Here is a 20,104-nt window from a genome sequence, read left to right as displayed (position 1 = left end):
TGATTTAAAATATAAATTAATTTAAAATAATCTTATCTTATTAATAAAATTATTTTTAAAATATTTTTCTTTATAATGATTCTTTTTATTTTTATATTAAATTTTATAAAAAAATTAAATAAGATTGAAACTAACTTTTTTTAATTAAGGTTAAATTGATTCGGATGTCCCATATACTTTTATCAAATTTTCAATTAAGTTTCTAAACTTTATTTTTTAATCGGGTATCTGAACTCTCATTTTTTATTTTTTAAGTGAGTCCTCCCATCTAATTGATCTAATTGATGTTTGAAAAAATTAACCTCTAAACAATAATTAGAGGTTGAACTAATGCTTCTGAAGTGACACATATTTATATATTGATGAGAGTTTTCTTGGAGAGTTAATAATAGCGTGTAGGTTTGCAAAGGTTGAAATTCTACAAAGTATGTATCATCGATTAGAAGTATATGACGAAAATATTATTTGTTCTTTAACACAATAGCCAGTAATTAATTGTACTATGATTTTCTCAAACACATCCGCAAAATAGCCGAGTGATTTTATTGTCGTATCTATTTGCCTCAGTGCATGTCCGAGAATGACTGCTTTCAACTTCAAATTTAATTACAAATATGTGTATTGTAAACAACTCGACTAGAGATTCTTTGAAATCAGAAAAAAAGTTAAATTCATAAAAAAAAACTAAAGATTCTTTGCACTTTTAATTATGATTATGATTTGTTATATAATTAAGAGTTATTAATTCCAATAATAATTATTTTATTTAATATATTTTTAATCAACCGACAATATATAATTATTTTTTCATATTAAATTTTTCAGTAAAATTTGCTTTTTTTTTATACCATGCAATTTTCTATTTTTGACTTTGCAATTATCCTATTTATTTATTTGACTGATACTATTACTCTATTTCTTCTGTTTTTTTTATAGGAATATTCATGGATTGATTTTAGTTAAATTCAAGATCAAATTTGATTGGTTTGTTTCGATTTGTTTTTCACATTTTTTTTAACCCAACTCAACCCATCTATGAAAGGTTTGATTCGATTTGGGTTAATAAGTTACCCATTTAAGTATGATTTTTTTTTACTTAGAATTACATTTTATATCATGATTCATATAAATATCTAATGTAATTAGCACTATTATTAAATGTCTAAAAATAGTAAAATTGATTCATTTAATACAATTAACATAATATTCTAAAATAAATTAATACAAATTAAAATAAAATATTATTCAACAAGATTTACTATAATAGTTAGAATCATAATTATTTCCTAGAAACTAATTTCTTGCAATAAGCTTTTGCAATCAAATTTGTTATTTGCTGCAATTATATTTGTTGAAACAAATGAAAAAAATATGATTCATTAATATTATAAACATGGTAGAAAAAATAAATATGAAAATAAGATAAAATAAATATGAAAATGAGGTAAAACAAATACTAATGTACTTCAAAGTAATACGTTAATAAGAAGTTTTAACACTTAGAGTTCCAATATCAATCATATTTAAAGCAAAAACAAACAACTCTATAAAATTTAATTGATTTTGACCGATTTAATTCGATTTTGATTCAAATACTTAAATGATTCGACCCAAACTGTTTTGATTGATTTCCATCAATTTGGATTCGTGGATGATCGTAAACACCTCTATTCTTTTATAAATAAAAAAAACTTATTTTACATTTCTTAAGAAAATTAATTTGTTTCATTATCAATTAAAAAATAATTATTTTTAAAAAATATTATTTATTGAAATTTGATATTAAACATAATTTTTTTATTAAATGAATGATATTTAAAAATAATCTCATTAAATAAAATAAAATAAAAAATAAATTTTACTAATAATTATGAAAAAAATTGAGTTGTTTTTGCTTATGAAAAAAATGGAGGAGTATTCTTGGCAATTGCAATTGCAATGATTACTCCATATATTTGGCCACTTGATAATAATACTGCCCAGTGTCGACTTGGGAACAATAGAGGTTCCTAGTTCCTACTACGTCACAGCCACCACCCTGGGACCCACAGACACCACATGTGTGTCCATGACAGCCCTCACAGGTAGGTGAGCCAATAACGATGACTGTTCTTTGCTCTTTTTTGAGGGCACTATAGTGTCTTCATCAGCTGGTCAAACTGCAACTGCCACTGGGATTGCCACGCTGTTTCGCTACCCTTTCCTCGACTTAGTCCTTTCCTTTCTCTATTCTCACCACAAACTACCATTTTCATTTCATTTCATTTCGTCGCTAGTAATTTTCTCCATAATAATTTGTCTTCCCTCTCCTCTCAGTCTTCATTTGATACAGTGGTTGCTGATTCTATTTTCAGTGCCATGCTTCGCTTTCACCCAAGATAGAATCTTTTTTCTTTTTCCTTTGGTGGGTTATCCTGATTGAATGCTCTCTCTCTCTCATTAATCACAATCAATTCCGCGTTATCATAATCAATTCTGCTTTATTAGCCCTATATTTATCTTCTCTTCTTTTTCCTTTTTTTTTTTTAAATTTTCTTTTTTTTCTCTCTCTCTCTTCCTGTGAACTTTTTGTAGGGTGGAACGTTTATGACTTATGAGGAAAGAAGGACATCGTCAACTGGGGGTTTGGAGATAATAAGAAAATATGATAATAATGAACTCAGACACGTGCTGCTACACTTTACTTTTAATAAAGTTTCTTAGGAACCGTGGGGTTTTGTTTTTGTTCATCATGCTTCTCATTGGTAGAGCTGCACGAAAGCGTTGTGAACCCTCTGAATTTAGCTTCACACGATCAAGTTAGTAGAAAGTGGTGATTTCACTGTTTCAGTAAGTGCTCATTTGACGCCTCGTGGATTTACTGCTACAAAGATTTTATTTAATTATTGATGGTGGGTAGTGGCATATTTGGAGAGTGTGATCATGATGATGGTTTGGAATTAATCAACTTGGTTCTGTCGGAAGGTTTCTTCTTATCGTCTTCGTTAAACTAGGTAATTAACTCTCTTCCCTTTTGTTTGCTATTGTGTTATCCAGTTGTTACTTTTAACCACCCTCTAATTCTATTTTAGGTTCAAATCGTTTCCGGTATACTATACTCTCAATTGTCATCTGTTTTCTCTCCTTTTCATGTGGCAAATTGGCTTCATTTTCTTTTTTTTTTTTTAAGTTTAGTTTCAGTGTAAATTAACTGAAAGATATGAAAATCAAGATTTATGTTTAAGTTCATTTGTACCATTTGGAAAACTTATTGATTTGCAGTAGTATTGTTTAGGTAATGATGTTCACTTTATTGGCTGGAATTACTACGCCAACGTATATCAACCTTCTGTTTCCCTTCTTATGCTTACTTTCATATTGGTGTTTTTTACTGTGTTTTGAGATGAATACTACCCGGGACACTTTTTTTGTGGTAACTTCTTTGTTTTTTTGGCATATAGCTTTGAATTTTGCTGCCCAAAGTTATTACTCTACGTGTTGAAAATCATGAATTAATAGAAGTTAGATGTTTCACATGCAGTGAGTTTTTGTTTAAGTTCTATGCATGAATTTGCGCATGGAGTGAATTAACTTGCTTAATGCTCTTTCCCTTTATAATTTGTAGCTAAGGATACTCCCCTGAATGGGAACTGATGGCGGTGAACAGATAGAGACATTACCAAATCCTCGCTCCTTTAAGGTACAGAAAATAGTTTTAGTGAGGATTTGTTTGACATTTTACATTCAATTCCTATTGTAATTTTGAGAGAGAAAAAAATAGAAGCCTTTTTTTACTGGGTCAATCTTTAAGTTGTTCTTTTCAAATTAACTGCCTTTGTTCTTTTTTTTTTCTCCTTTTATTTGTTTGACCTAGAAAAAAAAAGCAACTGACTTGTAGCTTGGCTTTTACGTTTAGGATATGTGGGTGCTTTTTCAACGGAAAATGTTCCGTGGACACCCTGATAAAAGTCTATACTCTGATAGAGAAAGAAATAGCAAAGAGAGAAATGATAAATGTAATAGGTGATATGATACCACAGGAAGAAAACTGAAAGAAATGAGGGATATTATTGAGTATTTGCACTATTGGGGTGTAAAAAATATTACCCTTTTTAACAACTACTTTGTATATTGGATGGAACTAAGCATTTTATTGATGGTAATTCTTGTTTGAAGGTACATCGTACAATGTGCACAGAACTCAGGAAATTAGTTGATAGGATATTGCGGATTATTCCACAGATAGAAGCAGCACGCCCTTGTGGAATGCAGGCTCTGTGTTTGCTGAACAAGGCAATTGATAAAGCCAGACAACTGCTGCTATACTGCTCCGAAACTAGTAAACTTTACCTGGTGTGTAGTTTTTTTATTATTTCAGCTAGATAAAGCTATATAGCGTTTTATAATCTGCATAAATAATATCTTAAACAACTAAGGAATGGGGACACCATTTCTTCTTTGGGAAAGTTCAAAATTTTTCAAACAAATTATCTTATGTTGTACTATCATATCAGAGACTTAAGCAAAGTTTTGGAGAAATAAGTTTATGATGCGTAAAAAAATATTGAGCAACTGACGTTACATATAATATCATCATTGATGATCAAAAAAATAAAAATAATATCATCATTGATTATATTTGTAGCATGCTGCATGCTAATTCAGCTGGTTCTAATATCACTTTCAGGCAATAACAGGGGATTCCATACTCTCAAAATTCCAGAAGGCAAGAAAATCGTTAGCCAAAAGCTTAGTCCAGATTCTGAATATGGTTCCAGTTATGTTGGCTGCAGAGGTTAGTCAAGTTAACACCGCTATCCATTTTTATGTGTCTTGTATACCGCTTTAGGTTATTTTATTCACTATATTGGCTCTGGGAGTTATAAGGTTGGCTTGGTGATTAAGAGAGAAGGAGGGGAGAGAAAAGTTAACAACTAACATTGACCTTTAAAATAAACTATATTGTCTCTGTTTGTTGCATCATATATTTATTTGGAACTTCATTTAATGCCTTTGTTGGCATTGCAATGTCTCTTGCAGATTTCTCGACTAATTGGTGATCTTGAGTGTGTGACATTTGTCTTCGACTCTGCTGAAGAAGCAGCTGGGAAGGTTGTGAAACGATTGCTCCAGCAAGATCCTTCAACGTCAGATAAAGATTTAATGGAGGAATCTGAAATAAAAGATTTTCAGTTTGTAGCAGCAAGACTTGGTATTACATCCCCAACGGCCATCCTAATAGAGAAACGATCTATTAAGAAGTTGCTAGAAAAACTCAAACGAAATGACCAGACAAAAGAGATTGTCTTGAAAAATCTTTTGTTTCTCCTGATAAAGCACCGGAAATCAATCACAGGAGAACAAATGGAGGTCTATTCTCAAATTGAAGTACCAATTACAACTGAGAACTCAGGTCATGAGTCTCAAGAAAACCTTCATGTCAAGTCAGACCCATACTTGAGCCATGGTCAGTATAGAACTCATGCCGGTGATTTGAGCAGACTTACACCTCCTAAGGAATATACATGTCCAATATCTTTAAGGTTGATGTATGACCCTGTTGTCATTGCTTCAGGAAAAACATATGAAAGGATGTGGATACAAAAGTGGTTTGATGAGGGTAATACTATATGCCCCAAAACTAAAAAGAAACTGGTTCATATGGCATTGACTCCAAACATTGCCTTAAAGGACTTAATATTAAAGTGGTGTGAAACTAATGGAGTCTCCATTCCTGACCCGAGTAGGCTAGTGCAAGATTGTCACTCATGGGAAGCTTCCTCCAACTCCATTAGGAGTTTTGGAAGTTCTTTGTATGATTTGAACTTCCCAACGGATTTTAGTAACATGTCTCTTGGATCATTAGATACCAATTATAATTCAGATTCCTCCCACACTAAGGCCAATCATAGCTTAAATTTGATGTTGAACAAGAGCAGTGACAATTCACACAGGCATCAATCTCGTGCACGGATACATGATGCTGATTGGATGCATTTGTCTAAACTCCATGAGCGTCAATGGGAATCTCAATGCCAAGTCATTGAAAATATAAAAATGGATTTCAAATGCAATTGCCAAGCTTTTTGCTGTGTGTCATCTGAGAATTTCATTGACCCACTCACGAGATTTCTGAGCACTGGGTGTGAGCGGCATGATGTAAAAGCTCTGAGAGCAGGAACTAAGTTGCTATTGGAATTTATGAAGTGTTGCAGGTATAATTTATTTTGCCCATGCAATTTGGTTCTTGGTCAATTGCTAGTTACTTAGTATGGCTTACATTTGTTTGATTTGAATTCTTTCTGTGAGTCGTTACAGAATTGATCAACAACAACTATCCTTTGAATTTTGAAAAGCAAGATTCACTCACTTGGTTTAGAGTAACAACGAAAGCTTGTTAAGCTTTTCTTCAATTTTAAAACTCTTTCCAAGGAAGATACATTGACATTATAGTTTCTTCCAATTTTGAATTATATACTTGGAACACATTTGATGGATTTGCTTCCTAAAAGCAGGGGGCAGGGGAGTTTCTTTTCTGATCTAAAAATGTTGCCGTGCTTTATCTATGCTCCTGTTTTTTATATATTGGATTGACTTTGTGGTTTTCATGCAGAAATGGTATGACCAATTTAAGTGAAGATACGTGCATTATGTTGGAAAGTCTTCTTGATACAGAAGTGATTGGTGAAGCTCTCACCATAATGGAAGAACTGACAGGGAATTGGTATGAAAAAACTAACATTGCAGCTTCCAGTGTACTCTCTTCTGTTTCAAAGATCCTTGATTCAGGTAATGAAGAGTTCCGACGAAAAGCTATTAAAATAATGAATAATTTTTCATCCAATGGTCAAATTTGTCCCTACATGGTGTCTCTCGGGTGCATCCCAAAATTACTGCCATTTTTTGAAGACAGAACCCTTTTGAGAGACAGTATACATATTTTGAAAAACCTTTGTGATACTGAAGAGGGTAGGGTTACTGTTGTTGAAACAAAAGGATGCATATCTTCTGTTGTTGAAATACTTGAGACTGGCAGTGATGAGGAAAAAGAACCTGCGCTGGTTATTCTTCTCTCCTTATGCTCTCAACGTGTGGAATACTGTCAGTTGGTTATGTATGAGGGGATTATTCCTTCTCTTGTCAACATCTCCAACAAAGGAAGTGATATGGCAAAGGCTTATGCATTAGAACTACTCCGTCTTTTGAAGGGTGATAGCGAGTTTGAGTATGAAGATTGTTGTGAGCCAAATCTCAACGGCTCTCAAGAACCTAACAACAATCACTATCAAGAAAAGAAATCGTCAAAGAAACCGTCAATTTTGAAGAAACTGTCACTCTTCTCAAAATCCATTTCAGTTGCACCAAAAACCAAGAGATGAAACTGAATTCCCATGCATTTTGACCTTTTGTATATATCCTCCAGAACCTTTTTATGTGCTTGATAAGAGACATTTTGGATTGCTGGATGACAGATAGGATTTTTATATAGGGTCTTTTAATCTTTGTAGTGGGTATGGTCTACTACATAATTTTGCAAAGTAACTGCTGACTGTATGAAGTATAGTTCTGCTTTATGGTGTATAGTTATTATTTTGACATGCCAAGCCGGGGATGAAGATGGTAGAGAAGTTCTCCTTTTTTTCTTTTCCTCTCAAGATGTCAACGGGACGTTTGATGCCTGTGGCTTGGTGGTCTCGGATTCTAGTTATAGGAACAGCCTTAGTTGGTAAGGCATTGAGCTGCCTTTCTATTTGTTATTGTATATGCTGAACAGAGTTTAGGGGAGATATTTTGAATGGTTTATAATTATATTGTTCTCATACCACTCACTGTCTATATTATTTTATTTTATGTTCAAAGAAACAATAAGCATTCACATAATATTCGCAACTATTTCTTTTTCTTTGAAAAGAATAGCAACCATGTTAGAAGATTAATCTCTCTAATGTGTACGAGTAATATAACTAACGTGCTATGCGAGTCCCATATTTAAGTGCAGTATCTATCTGTGAATGTGAATGCGTGTTTTAATATCAAACTAGGTTGTCTGTCCCTTTAGAATGTATAGTTTTTTGTATATAGTTAGGCAGATAACCAAGATAGATTGAACTGCTCTTGTTATGGTTGGCAAATACTGAAGTCTGACATTGAATAGTTACATATGTGAATATGTTAATTATAGATGAATGTGTCACTTATTTAAAGTATAATATTCTACTTTAACGTGTGAGCCTGATATAAGTGGAACATTATAAAGACAAAACTGACACGCAAAGCGGAAGAGAAGAGAAGTCACTCAAATTTCAATATTTCACTCAACAATTATAATTGATACATTGAATATGGTACATTGATTGCCTTTTATAGGTAAATATGTCCAATATAATGATATAATATTAACACAAGCCAAATATGTTAATTCTTTTTTGTTCATTTTATTAGATTATTTTTTAATTTTTAAATATATTAATTCTTTTTTGTCATATATTCCTCTTATAATTAAGAACGGAAGAAGTAATATATTGTCCTTATATTTGTGTTTGCAAAAATTTCTGTCCCCATATCCATATTTATGAGAGTAAAAGAGTGAGCTTGAATGCTTGATATCTGTTATGAACTGCTGGGTTTGGGCTCGTGTAAGCTTAAGGGCTCTACTATTGGTACTTAAAAAAAGAAAACTCCCATCTTTTTACAAAAAGGTATGTTTTTAGTCTTTTGGTGAAATTTGATTCTCTTAACTTTAATCTTGAAACTTATCCTTGAATTTTACAAAAAATTATAACACAAATTATTTTTTCAAAATCGTATCATAATTAATTCACTTAAAAAACCATTTCAATCCATTTTATTTATCCAAACAAAATTTAAAAACAAAAAAATAAAATTTAAAACCAGGCCTATTTTTGTTTTAATTTCAATCCTTTTTTCTTTTTTGTTCTTAAATTCATTTTCGGTTCTTCCCCATTTGCATTTCTTCCGTGGAACCAGTAGTCAAAACTTGAAATCAAATCAGGAGCGGGGGAAAAAGAAAAGAGAGAGAAGTAGGGTTCGAAAATGGCAGCAGAATCATCAGAGGGCGAAGAAGAAACCAAGTTAAGCGGAGGGAGCTTATTGCTGACCGTTGACGACGACTTAACGGAAATGGGAAAGAAAGCCGCTTGGAGCGTCAGTTCCTGCAAACCCGGTAACGGCGTTTCCTCTCTCCGTGACGACAATCTCGAAACCTATTGGCAGTAACTCCCTCCCTCACTCTTACTGCGTGTTTGGATGATGGCTGATAGAATTGATTTTGAAGTGAAATTCAGGATAAACTTTTTCATCTAATGCTGAAACTATTTAAAATTGTTTTGATTTAGAATCAATTATGAAGTCTTATCCGACGTGAAACAATGTAAAAAATTATCTAAAATCAATTATAGACTTAGAATCAACGCACGCACTTATTTCTTCACCTTTGCTCGCGCATTCTCATTTCTCAGTCACTCTTTTCGTGCTTACAGATCCGACGGAGGGCAACCCCATTTGGTCAACATTCAGTTTCAAAAGAAAGTTAGACTTCAGGTACGTTGTAAATAAATAAAATAAAGTTAGAGTTTTTAAATGTTAATTTTTGTTTTTTTGGGGTTGTGGCAGTTGATTGTGCTGTACGTGGATTTCAAGCTTGATGAGAGTTACACGCCGAGCAAAGTTTCCATCCGTGCCGGTGATGGTTTTCACAACTTGAAGGTAAATTTTTTTTTTATTGGTTTGGGTTTGATTGGGTTGGTTATGGTTAATTATTTGGTGATGACTTTGGGAACATTTTTAGGAGATTAAGACCGTGGAACTCGTGAAGCCAACTGGGTGGGTTTATCTATCCTTATCTGGAGTTGATCCTAGGTAAGTACAGTGTTCTTTCTGTTTTGCAATCTGAGAATTTGTTTGTTGACTGTTCTGCCATCGTGTGATTTTGGTCTCTTTTGCTTAATTGTGCTCTGTCTGTAGCTGATTGTGGATTGTGTTTGTTTTTAATGGGGGAAACTACAGTAACAATAGTTTATTGTAGGGAATGTGAAGAAACAAATCCTGCTACTTTATGAATTTCCGTTTCATGATGTTAGTATAGTTTCAAACTTTCTATACGGTTTCAAAAAGTTTTATGTTGAGGACTTAATACAATCCTCCTCTTTTAGTCAGGCTTGAGATCACAGAGTTAAGGTGTATTGGAATGATGAAATCGGACCTTCTCCCTGCTTTTGATCATATTGTGTTTGGGGCATTATCAGTGTTGTTAAATATCTTTTTTGACAACCTCCATAAGCTATTGAGGCCGAGGGAGGCCCACCATGGCAGCACCATAAGGCACAATGGCATGTTTATATGGCAGAGTTTCAGCCTTCCACCATGTTCTGCCATCCACCATTAATAACACTGGGCAATATACTGTGGCTACTGCCTAGTGATCTTCTAAATCCGTGGCTGAATTCTTGCCTTTGCAGAATTCTTATTGATTTTTCTTTGAATTCCATACTGTCATACTACTTGAAGATGTGTTTGTTGGTATACATGTATGTAGTAAACAGTTCTTTTCATTTATTGAACCACTGTATTGTCTTTGATTGTTACTCTGAAAATGAAAATGCAATGAAGCATCAGTGGTTGTAAGTTGTAACCGAGATAATGGAATGTAACTTAAAGATTGTTTCTCCTTCATATCAGTACACTAGTTAATAGAATCTTGTAATTGCCTTTTACCGATCTCAGGGATACCTTTGTGAACACTTTCATGTTGCAAATTGCTGTGTTGTCAAACCATCTCAATGGAAGGGATACTCACGTGCGGCAGATCAAAGTTTACGGGCCTCGACCGTGCGTCTCCTTTTACTTTTGAAACAATTTCTTAGATACAGTTATAAATGTATTAATTAATGTTTTTTATGTAAACCCCTACTGCAGGAACCCTATCCCACATCAGCCATTCCAATTTACTTCAAGGGAGTTTATCACCTACTCTTCTATAAGATGAGAGTTTATGGAAGGAATTGATGAAGCCACCTAGTGTTAAATCAAAGGATGCTGCCCACTAAGTGATTATATCATCTGGAAGGTCTGAAACCAAATCACTGCAGACCGAAATGTCAAAAATACATTTCACTTCAATATTCTTCTTGAAAATTGTCATCAGTAAATGTGACCATCAGTGATTCAGTACCCTTTGTGTCTGGCTAGTATTTATAATTTGTTTAGATTCAGGGTCTGACTTCCTTGAAGAGTTCTATAATTATTAATTAACAAAATGATATGTGCATTGTGTGAATTTCTATTTCCTCTTTCTTATCATCATAGTTTCTATGAAATTGGCACTAACGCCATGGTATTGGTTTATCTAGTTCTACTGCTGAAGAATATAATCTACAGACGTGTTTTTCTTTTTCATTCAAGGATTCTGGTGTGGTTAATTAGTTGGTTAGTTAAAAGATCTCATTTAACCAAATGAATATTTCATATCAATGTGTCTCTCTTCCTGACCTTTTCTGCTGTTTTGATTATTTTGCCTTTATCTCCATTTTTGTTTTATGATTTTTTTTTACAAACCAATTAAAATCATTTTCAAGTTTCATGCATAACGTACACCTTTTGTAGGTAATGAAAGAAAAGTGTGTTTAGGCACAAAATAGAAAATGTTGACTTAGGTTTGGGGTTTATATTTTATTTATAATGACCTTTTCTTTATATGTTACTTGAAAGTATTGCTATACATTTTAATTGAGACGTTTTATAAATCATAAAATAGGAGAATATTTTCTTCTCTTAAACTTTATTTAGTACACAGACAACTTTGATGAGGTATTATAGTCAATGAATATTATAGGTAAGATTCGTGAAAAAATGGTATTATGGTCTAAGATTCACATACAATATTGCAAAACTCGCAATGGACTAGTGAACTGATCAAGTAACCATTTCGGTCCATAAATTGAATCAAATATGCTTTCTAACTAGCGCAAAACTAGTGTGACGCGATATTTTTCTTAAAAAATTGGTAAATTGAAGGATTTGTAGTAAACAGAAAAAGAAAAAGAAAAATTAGCAGTAGCCTAATAAAGACGTGCTAACATGAGTCTGAAATTGAAGCAACTTAAATATATATATGTGAGAAATAATTAAATTATACCAGTATAATTAATAACTATTACATAATTCTATAACTTTCAACTTGATAACGTACTGTTGGATTAAAAAAAAATTCACATAAATTACATATCCAAAATTTTATATTAGTCTAAAATAATTTATTATCTTTTTCGTTTAAATTAAAATCATTTATAACCAGTTTAATCGGTGTTGAACTAGTGACCTATCAATCTAATACTTCAACCAACGCTTATCCTGCCATGAGTCATGGATCCATTCGTTCTTGCAGTAACAGTATTTAAGCAAATCAAAGTATTCGTGAGGAACACCGGAGACATACATATCATAGAATTCACTAAACTTCATTTAATTTAATTTTACAGGACCACAAAACAAAAGACAGAATAAATTCCAGAATCAACAACCAATTTATAAGGGGGGGATTCCAACGGCAGCACAGCTATGATTTCAGCTGTATGCCACCAGGATTGGCAATCAACAACTCAGCAGATGACGATTACAATGTAGTAATGCAACACCTCTCATTCACAGGCAGGTTTAGTGTCAAAGCTGCTCAAGCAGATGGCGAAGGCTTGGAAAGTAGAGAGTGGATAACAGTAATCCATGGTAAATATGTCTTTTCCAATCTTTCCAAACTGCAAGATTACCTTTTCTTGCTCCTCGGCAGAAATATTATGAGATGGATCAACAGCAGCTACAAGTTGAAAGTTCTTAACAGAAGCCACTGAAACGCGACCCTTGAAGTTTAGACACCAGCACTGTAGCTGCTCATGCCATCTGGGAGCCTTGTTTTTCAGTGCTAATTGCTCGGTTGAGCCTTGGCTCAATACTGGTGGCTCTGATAAGCTTGCAGAGTTTAAATCTGTGACTTGAGCTTTTTCTTTCAGTGCTGGTGATGGAGAAAAAGGTTCATCAAATATTTGAGGGAAAGATGTTGGAGTTGGGGCGTTGCCTCCTTCCTGAATAGCTGAGACAGGTATAGAGTTCATGACACAATGCATTCTTCTTGGCCCTCTAGTGCAAAGGACATTCAGCTCGTAGGAAACAGTGCTGACAAGATAGCTACATGCTGGAACTCTTGGTGACACCTGCTTAGAATGAAATCTCCTACTAGATTGACAATTTGATTGAATTGCAGAATCATGTGGAGCTTGACTGTCATATACGGTGAACTTGGTACCCAAAAAGTTAGACCTGCCAAAAGGGCAACATTAAGTTGTGGATAAGATGATGTAAGGCAATTTGAAAATTGATATGAATGTAAGGTTTCTATAGACCAAAAACTTGCCTTAGTTTACCAACATATTTGTTGCTGGCTCGAGAAAAATCATCAGCAGCCAAGGATATGACAAAACCGGTGCCTGTTGCCCTTCTTATCCTTTTGGCAGCTAATAACAACTTATTACTGTCATTCTCTGCTGTACAATTAAAACCAAATCAAAACAAGCTTCTCAAATATCATATCTAGAACTAATTCTATCAAACTTCAGGGATTGACAAACAGATCACTAAAGGAGGAAAACAAAGCAAAATTAGGCTTTGACAGATTTCGAAGGTGCAAGATCAGTTCTTTCTTGTTTAAACACCTTTTAAATTATATATATAAATAAGATTTTATGTGAAGCAAAGTGCATTCTTCTACACAATATATGAACTTAAAAATGATATGGATACTGAGTAGTACATTTGAAAATGGAAATGTGATGATGAAATCCAAAGAAAAAAAATGATGATGCTGACACCTACAATGAAAATGACAAAAAATATAAAAAACTTAAAGTTCAACAATCATAGTCATTCACTAATAATGCCAAGCTTTCAAGAGCAATTTAAAGATGAGAAATTTTATATCGCTTTATTTTTGGTTAAAAAAAAGGAATGGAATGTTTCAGCAATGATTTATAACTTACATGGAACCAGACCAAAGTACAATAGATATGTAGAAGTTTCTTTGTTCCTCCTGATAAAGCACTGTATTGGAGAATCACGCGGACCCGGCTATTCATACATATACAGAAAACAAACACAAGAAACATTAAAAGTTAAAACCACAATGGAAAAGGAGAACATTAGACCAGAAAAAGAGTTAAGAGTTTATTACCTGCTTCAATGAAATGGGAAATGTGATCCTTCCACATTGTTCAGGAGTCTTGACAATCTCTCTTGTAATGGACCTCCATGATTTACATACTGAAGCACAAAAGACAACAACAGCACGGGCAGGCCAAGATGTCTCACTCTCTTCGACCCTCTGGATTATGTCCAAAAGCAATTCTGATGGTAGATTTGCCCATTGTCCCTGTTGAATAGGTTCAAATGGAGTTGCAAGAACATCTGGAGCTACATGTGACTTTGTCCGACTGAGCCGATGCTTGCTTTCTGCACCCCGCTTTGATGTGCTTCCTATTCCATCTCTCATCTCCTTGAGTTCACGGACTATGCTTCTCAATGACATATTCCCACAGCTTAACAATCTTCCTCACAACATAAAACTGCTCCAATCCAAACAAAATTAAAATACTTCACATTCTATTCTGATTGTGAGGATACATACTTTAATATATTCTTCTATAGTTTAGTAGTTTACTCATACTAACAAGACAAAGCCAAAGACTGATAAAAACAATGACATGTTTGGATATACTTGGCATTCATATAAGTGCTTTTTAAACTCAAAAAAAGTTCTTTTTAATTTATTAGAATCAATCTTACATTATCAATAAGTACTTAATAAAGATCATGTTTACATAAACTTCTCCATAAATACTTATAAAAGAAAAAGTAAGAACCTAAAATAAATTGAGCTTCTCTTAGCTAAAATCAACTTATGCACTTAACTATTCTCTCATCTAACTTTCTCCAAAAGCTAAGGTACATAAGTTGATTTTAGCTTATGGGTGAAGTTCAATGCATTTTAGCTCTCTGATTTTCTTTGCCTATAAGTGCTTATAGACAAATTTATCCAAATAAGACCTAAGTTGTTTAGGCAAATAAACAATCTTCTAGTTCCCCATCATAACAGATATACACCGCATGTAGACACGGCTCTATGTTCAATGCTTACAGCTTCAACAAGACAACAACTAGAAACAAACCAACCCCAAAATTAACTAATATTGGGTTATAATCACAATAATTTAATAATATCATCAAGATTTATGCTTTACTACTGACAAGGTAATACATACAAAACAAAAATGTTGCGCTAAAATGTCAAAAATAAAACTCATCAACTATAACAGTCCTGACAAAATGTGTTAACATTTTGTCATATTTTGCCATCAAACATGCTTAAGAAAGGAAGAATCTATTTTTATCCACCTACCAAAAAATAATAATAAATGAAACAAAATAAAAAAAAAAAAACGAAGCGAGAACATCGATCTAAGAAGAAAAACATGAAAATTCAGAACTTTTGGAGAATACGGATCCAGAAACAGCAAAATGCGAGAAACACGAGCGCGAGCAATAAGAAGAAGCTTAGACACTGTGTTCTCTGGTTTTGTGGCGAAAGTGAAAGGAAAGAGGAGTGGTACCCATTTCTTGCTCCTACGCCGCTACAATCGCCGGCCACCGCTACCGCCACCGCGGCTCCAAAATAAGGTCGTGGAATCGTGTGGTTTGAATCAGATCCACATTATCTTTCCACCATCTTTTCTATTTTTAATTATTTTTTCATGGAAAAAGTGAAGTATGATTTGTGGGATGAAATCTAGTGCGGGGATCTGTACTGTTCATACACTGTTACCTTCGTACACGTGGCCGTCTTTCTGATCTGCTTCTTCCCATAGAATAATATTAGGACCAATATCATTTTAGGTAAATACTCATTTTAATTACTGTCTCACACTTTTAAGATTAAAATAAATATTTATATAAAATATTATCTTCATCCTAGTTTATAAGATATTATTGACTAATTCATGTATATTAAAAATTTATTAATTTAGGTATTACTATTAAATTCATTTGTATTATTTTGCCATCAAACATGGTTTTGGGGCCTCTGCATTCCACTGGAGGTTTGTTTTCTCTTTGCCCCATTTTTTTCTTAAAAATAAATCACCTATTTTGTCCCTGATTATTATCCAATCTCCTAAATAGTCCTAAACTAATAAAGCTACTCAAGTAATCTCCAAAGTATTAAATGTTGATGTATTTTAGTAAATTTGACCTCTCAATTTGAAGAGTATTTTAATATTTGGGGACTACTTAGCACAATTTCTTAGAGGAGTACTTGCAACACACCATTTAACACACTCTTGATCTTTGTTAGTGGCTGCAATTGTCTGTCCGATAAGATCATTTTTTATTTGTAGATATAGTTATATATATCTTTATTTATATCTCCAGGTACAACATTCCCGAATTGGCTAAGAAACACAAGGTATATGCCTTAGACTTGCTTGGATTTGGGTGGAGTGACAAAGCACTTATTAATTATGATGCCATGGTGTGGAGGGATCAAGTGGTGGACTTCGTGAAGGAAATAGTAAAAGAACCAGCAGTTTTAGTTGGAAATAGGTGAGAACTATAATACTGAATTTACATCAGGGTGTTAGGCTGAGATGCCAGATTCTCCTTCATTTCACATTTTTTTTTTCCTAATTCTGAAAACCTACTACTCTAATACACTAGTTGGATTTCCACTGGAGGCATGCTCTGGTAATTATGTTATTTTCCCTCAGCAACAGAGATTTCATAAACAAAAAAAAACATTCGGAAAATTATCTTAAACAAATTAAGTCTCAAGTATTATGTTGTTGAATTTGGTTGTTGAAATGTTTATCTTTTCCTTACTTCTGAGTTGTCAAATGAATTGATGAGTCGACAGCTGCAGGACCACCATCTTATTTGTAGTAAATAGCAAATTTGTTTTTCTATGAAATTGAAAATTTTCCATTATGTGCAATAAAAAACAAAAAATATGATGTTTACCTCAATCATGATAATTTTTCAGCCTTGGAGGATTTACGGCTTTGGTTGCAGCAACTGGGTTGCCTGATCTTGCCAATGGTGTTGCTCTACTAAATTCTGCTGGGCAATTTGGTGATGGGAAAAGGGAGACTAAAACTTCTGAAGAAACAGCTCTACAAAAGTTTGTCCTAAAACCTTTGAAGGAAGTTTTCCAGCGTGTGGTTCTTGGATTTTTATTCTGGCAGGCAAAGCAACCAGCTCGGATTCTGTCAGTTCTAAAAAGTGTATGTTACTTGCTATCTTCTCATTAAAAGTATATTTGTATTACCCAAATGGCTGGATTTTTAATCTTAAGAATAAGAATCATATCCATGGAGGCTTTTGTCTTTGGTGGGACTGCTTTTTATTTTGTTTTCTTATTCTTACTAGTTGTTGATTTGCCAATCAAGCGCATTCATATTAATTTTGTGGCATTGTATATTAATGTTTTAGTGCTTAATTTGTCAATACAGGTGTATATAAATTCTTCCAATGTGGATGACTATCTCGTGGAATCTATAACAAGGCCAGCTCAAGATCCAAATGCCGGAGAAGTTTACTACAGGTACATGATCATATCCATTCTAATCAGCCTTAATGTGTGTTAAGAACATTGGGAGAATTACAACACAAAAATGTGAGTGTGTGTTTGGAAACCAGTTTTCCCAACGTGAATGCACATTTGAGCCAATGGCTTTTAAGTCTCATTCCTTACAATTGGATTCCAGAATCCCACCATGCTCTACATTCCTTGCAATTGTATCCCATGCTCTACAGCCCCTGCGCCCACGCATGAAGCTGAGAGACATAATAAAATGCTATATTACTAATTGATAAGAACCTTGGGAGAATTGTACTACAAAAACTAACCATTGTAGTTAGAAAGCTCAAGACCTTATAAATCCCACATCAGAATCCCATACTTCAACATTAGTTCTTAATATTAATAATATGCTATAAAATTCTATTTTGGCTTTCGTCGTGATAGATATGGTTAAAGAAACTTGGTTTCTCAGGCTTTAGCAATGTACATAAGCAGAGGGGATGCTTATGCTCTAAACCAACAAATCAGCCATTTTAGTTGCCTGAGTGGTGTTTTAATCATCAGTTTCTTCTCCTAATTATTCCTGTTTATTTGTTTTCACTACTTCACCCAATGTTGTCAACAGGTTAATGACACGCTTCATGATGAATCAGAGAAAATACACTCTAGATGCTGTCTTAAGTGAACTCTCTTCCCGTTGTTGCTGCTCTGGGGTGACCTTGATCCGTGGGTTAGTCCAGCCAAAGCGAATCGAATCAAAGAGTTCTATCCAAAAACAACTCTTGTGAACTTGCAGGCTGGGCATTGTCCACATGATGAGACACCAGAGCTTGTGAACAAGGCTTTATTGGATTGGTTGACCACCCTCACTTCTGAAGTGACTCTCCAAACAGTTTGAAGACGTATGATTTTGTAAAGCCAGACAAAGACAAGTTCTTGATTAAGTTTTGAGTTTCAGATAGTTAATAGTAGTTATCGGTATATGTTGCGGACAAAGAATTGGGTAAACTGTAAAGGATACTCGGGATAGAGAGAAATCACGGCAAGAATACTTTATGATCATTGTTCTACTTCTGCATACCTGTACATTTTTCTAAGATCATGTATGCATTCATTATATTTATTATTAATAAATGTAATCATAATATATTATATTAAATATATAACTTTATATATATATATATATATATATATATATATATATATTTCATGATTCTTTCCAATATATATGAAAATTTAAATTGACACATGAATACAAATTTTGAGAATGACAAAAATTAGAGAATATAAATGAATGAATCATTAAGTGAAGAGTAATATAAATAAGATATATGTGTATTTTTAATTTTTTACTCAATAGAAATTTTTGTCAAAATATATACCTAAAATTAATTATTTTATTATTTCGTAATAAAAGTAAGATTATTTTTTCCCTTTATATTCTCAAGATTAAAAAATCTATCCATAAAACAAAGCACCTAAAAACTCAGGACTAATCCAAACACATTTTATTTTAAAAATTACATTTAAAAAATAAAAACTCACAATTAGTCCAATTTTTATTTTATTTTAGAAGAGATACCTTCTTACGTCTGATTCTTTTGGTTACAGAAAATTGTGAAAAAAAATGATAACAAAATAGAAAACTGTAAAAGGTTCCATTGCCGGGAATCGAACCTGGGACGACAAAGGATTAGATGTAAATTTAAGGAAATATAATTTTATTCTTCCTATTAATTAACTTTATGAGCACTTGGCACTTTTTTTCTTTCTTAAAAACTGGGTTGTTTGTTCATTCGGAGACTCAGAAAGTGCTATGCCACTCTCGGACCACCATGGTTGACCAAGGGATTTCATTATTCACAGCATTTATAATTTAATTTTAAATGGACCCAATATTCAATCATTTTTTTTTTTTTTTTTTTGCTTCATGCTATAATGTTGCGCAAAACAAAGGAGCTAGCTAGTCAAGTCATCATCGTATGTCTCCGTTAATAATTTCTTTCGTGCTCCCCAACAGTGTTCTAGATGTTTATGCTTTACCTAAAACAAGAAGAAGAAAAAAAAGGTTTTGCACGTATTACATTATTTGAAAGGTGTAAAACAGAACTTGTAGTCATAGTTCACAACTTCACATAGTTTATAAGCATCAACCCGAGTCCAGGATCTGCAATAAAGTTACCAGCCAAACTTGTATTATTTATATGTCATTTCTGACAGACAATTTCTTTAAAAATAATGTCATATCTTATATATAGACAATTCTTTTTTTAGAAAAACAGCTTAACCAAAGAGAATAATCTAGAATTTACAAATATTATAAATATCGATTTTCATAATTAATTATAATTCACTCTAGACTTAACCTTTTGTTAATTTAAATATACATAGTAAGGTAATTGACGTTAAGAAGGCCTGAAAGTCCTCATAATTTGATCAATAACTTGTATAAGTTGGGCAGCAATATAAAAACAAACGACATAATTGATT

At 33.1% G+C, this 20,104-nt stretch overlaps 3 protein-coding genes and 1 pseudogene across 8 annotated transcripts; 3 read left to right on the top strand and 1 right to left on the bottom strand.

Annotated features, from left to right (window-relative positions):
• The first annotated feature begins 2,183 nt into the window (after positions 1 to 2,183).
• LOC100797572 (U-box domain-containing protein 5) lies at positions 2,184 to 7,799 on the top strand. Of its 3 annotated transcripts, XM_026124797.2 has the most exons (8): positions 2,184 to 2,404; positions 2,575 to 2,829; positions 2,900 to 2,993; positions 3,605 to 3,679; positions 4,156 to 4,332; positions 4,667 to 4,774; positions 5,020 to 6,194; positions 6,593 to 7,799. In XM_026124797.2, the coding sequence occupies exons 4-8, from the start codon at positions 3,623 to 3,625 to the stop codon at positions 7,356 to 7,358; spliced, it is 2,283 nt and encodes a 760-aa protein (XP_025980582.1). In that variant the 5' UTR covers positions 2,184 to 2,404; positions 2,575 to 2,829; positions 2,900 to 2,993; positions 3,605 to 3,622; the 3' UTR covers positions 7,359 to 7,799. The 3 variants fall into 3 exon arrangements, with proteins under 3 accessions (XP_025980582.1, XP_040866824.1, XP_040866827.1); XM_041010890.1 differs by having other exon boundaries at positions 2,185 to 2,404; positions 2,575 to 2,993; XM_041010893.1 differs by having other exon boundaries at positions 2,185 to 2,993.
• Positions 7,800 to 8,505: 706 nt separating this feature from the next.
• LOC100806981 (anaphase-promoting complex subunit 10-like) lies at positions 8,506 to 11,399 on the top strand. 3 transcript variants are annotated; one of them, XM_014763531.3, is made up of 7 exons: positions 8,506 to 8,678; positions 8,968 to 9,212; positions 9,480 to 9,540; positions 9,613 to 9,705; positions 9,788 to 9,858; positions 10,723 to 10,827; positions 10,915 to 11,399. In XM_014763531.3, exons 2-7 carry the CDS (start codon positions 9,034 to 9,036, stop codon positions 10,982 to 10,984), a joined length of 579 nt encoding a protein of 192 aa, XP_014619017.1. In that variant the 5' UTR covers positions 8,506 to 8,678; positions 8,968 to 9,033; the 3' UTR covers positions 10,985 to 11,399. The 3 variants fall into 3 exon arrangements, with proteins under 3 accessions (XP_014619017.1, XP_014619015.1, NP_001240007.1); XM_014763529.3 differs by lacking the exons at positions 10,723 to 10,827; positions 10,915 to 11,399 and adding an exon at positions 10,156 to 10,712 and having other exon boundaries at positions 8,519 to 8,678; NM_001253078.2 differs by lacking the exon at positions 8,506 to 8,678 and having other exon boundaries at positions 8,947 to 9,212; positions 10,915 to 10,991.
• A 1,031-nt stretch (positions 11,400 to 12,430) lies between these two features.
• Positions 12,431 to 15,816, bottom strand: LOC100805380 (tubby-like F-box protein 2). 2 transcript variants are annotated; one of them, XM_006574635.4, is made up of 5 exons: positions 15,651 to 15,816; positions 14,216 to 14,606; positions 14,025 to 14,112; positions 13,403 to 13,532; positions 12,431 to 13,308 (listed from the first exon to the last, which is right to left on the bottom strand). In XM_006574635.4, exons 2-5 carry the CDS (start codon positions 14,567 to 14,569, stop codon positions 12,636 to 12,638), a joined length of 1,245 nt encoding a protein of 414 aa, XP_006574698.1. In that variant the 5' UTR covers positions 14,570 to 14,606; positions 15,651 to 15,816; the 3' UTR covers positions 12,431 to 12,635. The 2 variants fall into 2 exon arrangements, with proteins under 2 accessions (XP_006574698.1, XP_040866973.1); XM_041011039.1 differs by having other exon boundaries at positions 15,528 to 15,788.
• A 275-nt stretch (positions 15,817 to 16,091) lies between these two features.
• On the top strand, positions 16,092 to 18,761 carry LOC100797032 (pheophytinase, chloroplastic-like; annotated as a pseudogene).
• The last annotated feature ends 1,343 nt before the right edge of the window (positions 18,762 to 20,104 follow it).

Source organism: Glycine max, chromosome 2 (genome assembly GCF_000004515.6).
Source record: "Glycine max cultivar Williams 82 chromosome 2, Glycine_max_v4.0, whole genome shotgun sequence".
Lineage (NCBI taxonomy): Eukaryota > Viridiplantae > Streptophyta > Magnoliopsida > Fabales > Fabaceae > Glycine > Glycine max.
Note: the sequence above shows the minus strand (reverse complement) of the source record. Positions and strands in the feature narration are given on the sequence as shown.

Bases quoted from the DNA above. Each gene is read 5' to 3' on its own strand.
- LOC100806981 (XM_014763529.3), top strand. From the start codon at position 9,034: ATGGCAGCAGAATCATCAGAGGGCGAAGAAGAAACCAAGTTAAGCGGA. The intron at 9,541-9,612 runs GTACGTTGTAAA...GGGTTGTGGCAG, and splicing joins AAAAGAAAGTTAGACTTCAG to TTGATTGTGCTGTACGTGGA. The intron at 9,859-10,155 runs GTAAGTACAGTG...TCTTTTAGTCAG, and splicing joins TTATCTGGAGTTGATCCTAG to GCTTGAGATCACAGAGTTAA.
- LOC100805380 (XM_006574635.4), bottom strand. From the start codon at position 14,569: ATGTCATTGAGAAGCATAGTCCGTGAACTCAAGGAGATGAGAGATGGA. The intron at 13,533-14,024 runs GTAAGTTATAAA...TTAATTGTACAG, and splicing joins GTACTTTGGTCTGGTTCCAT to CAGAGAATGACAGTAATAAG. The intron at 13,309-13,402 runs GCAAGTTTTTGG...CCCTTTTGGCAG, and splicing joins AAATATGTTGGTAAACTAAG to GTCTAACTTTTTGGGTACCA.
- LOC100797572 (XM_026124797.2), top strand. From the start codon at position 3,623: ATGGGAACTGATGGCGGTGAACAGATAGAGACATTACCAAATCCTCGC. The intron at 3,680-4,155 runs GTACAGAAAATA...TCTTGTTTGAAG, and splicing joins CAAATCCTCGCTCCTTTAAG to GTACATCGTACAATGTGCAC. The intron at 4,333-4,666 runs GTGTGTAGTTTT...TATCACTTTCAG, and splicing joins AAACTAGTAAACTTTACCTG to GCAATAACAGGGGATTCCAT.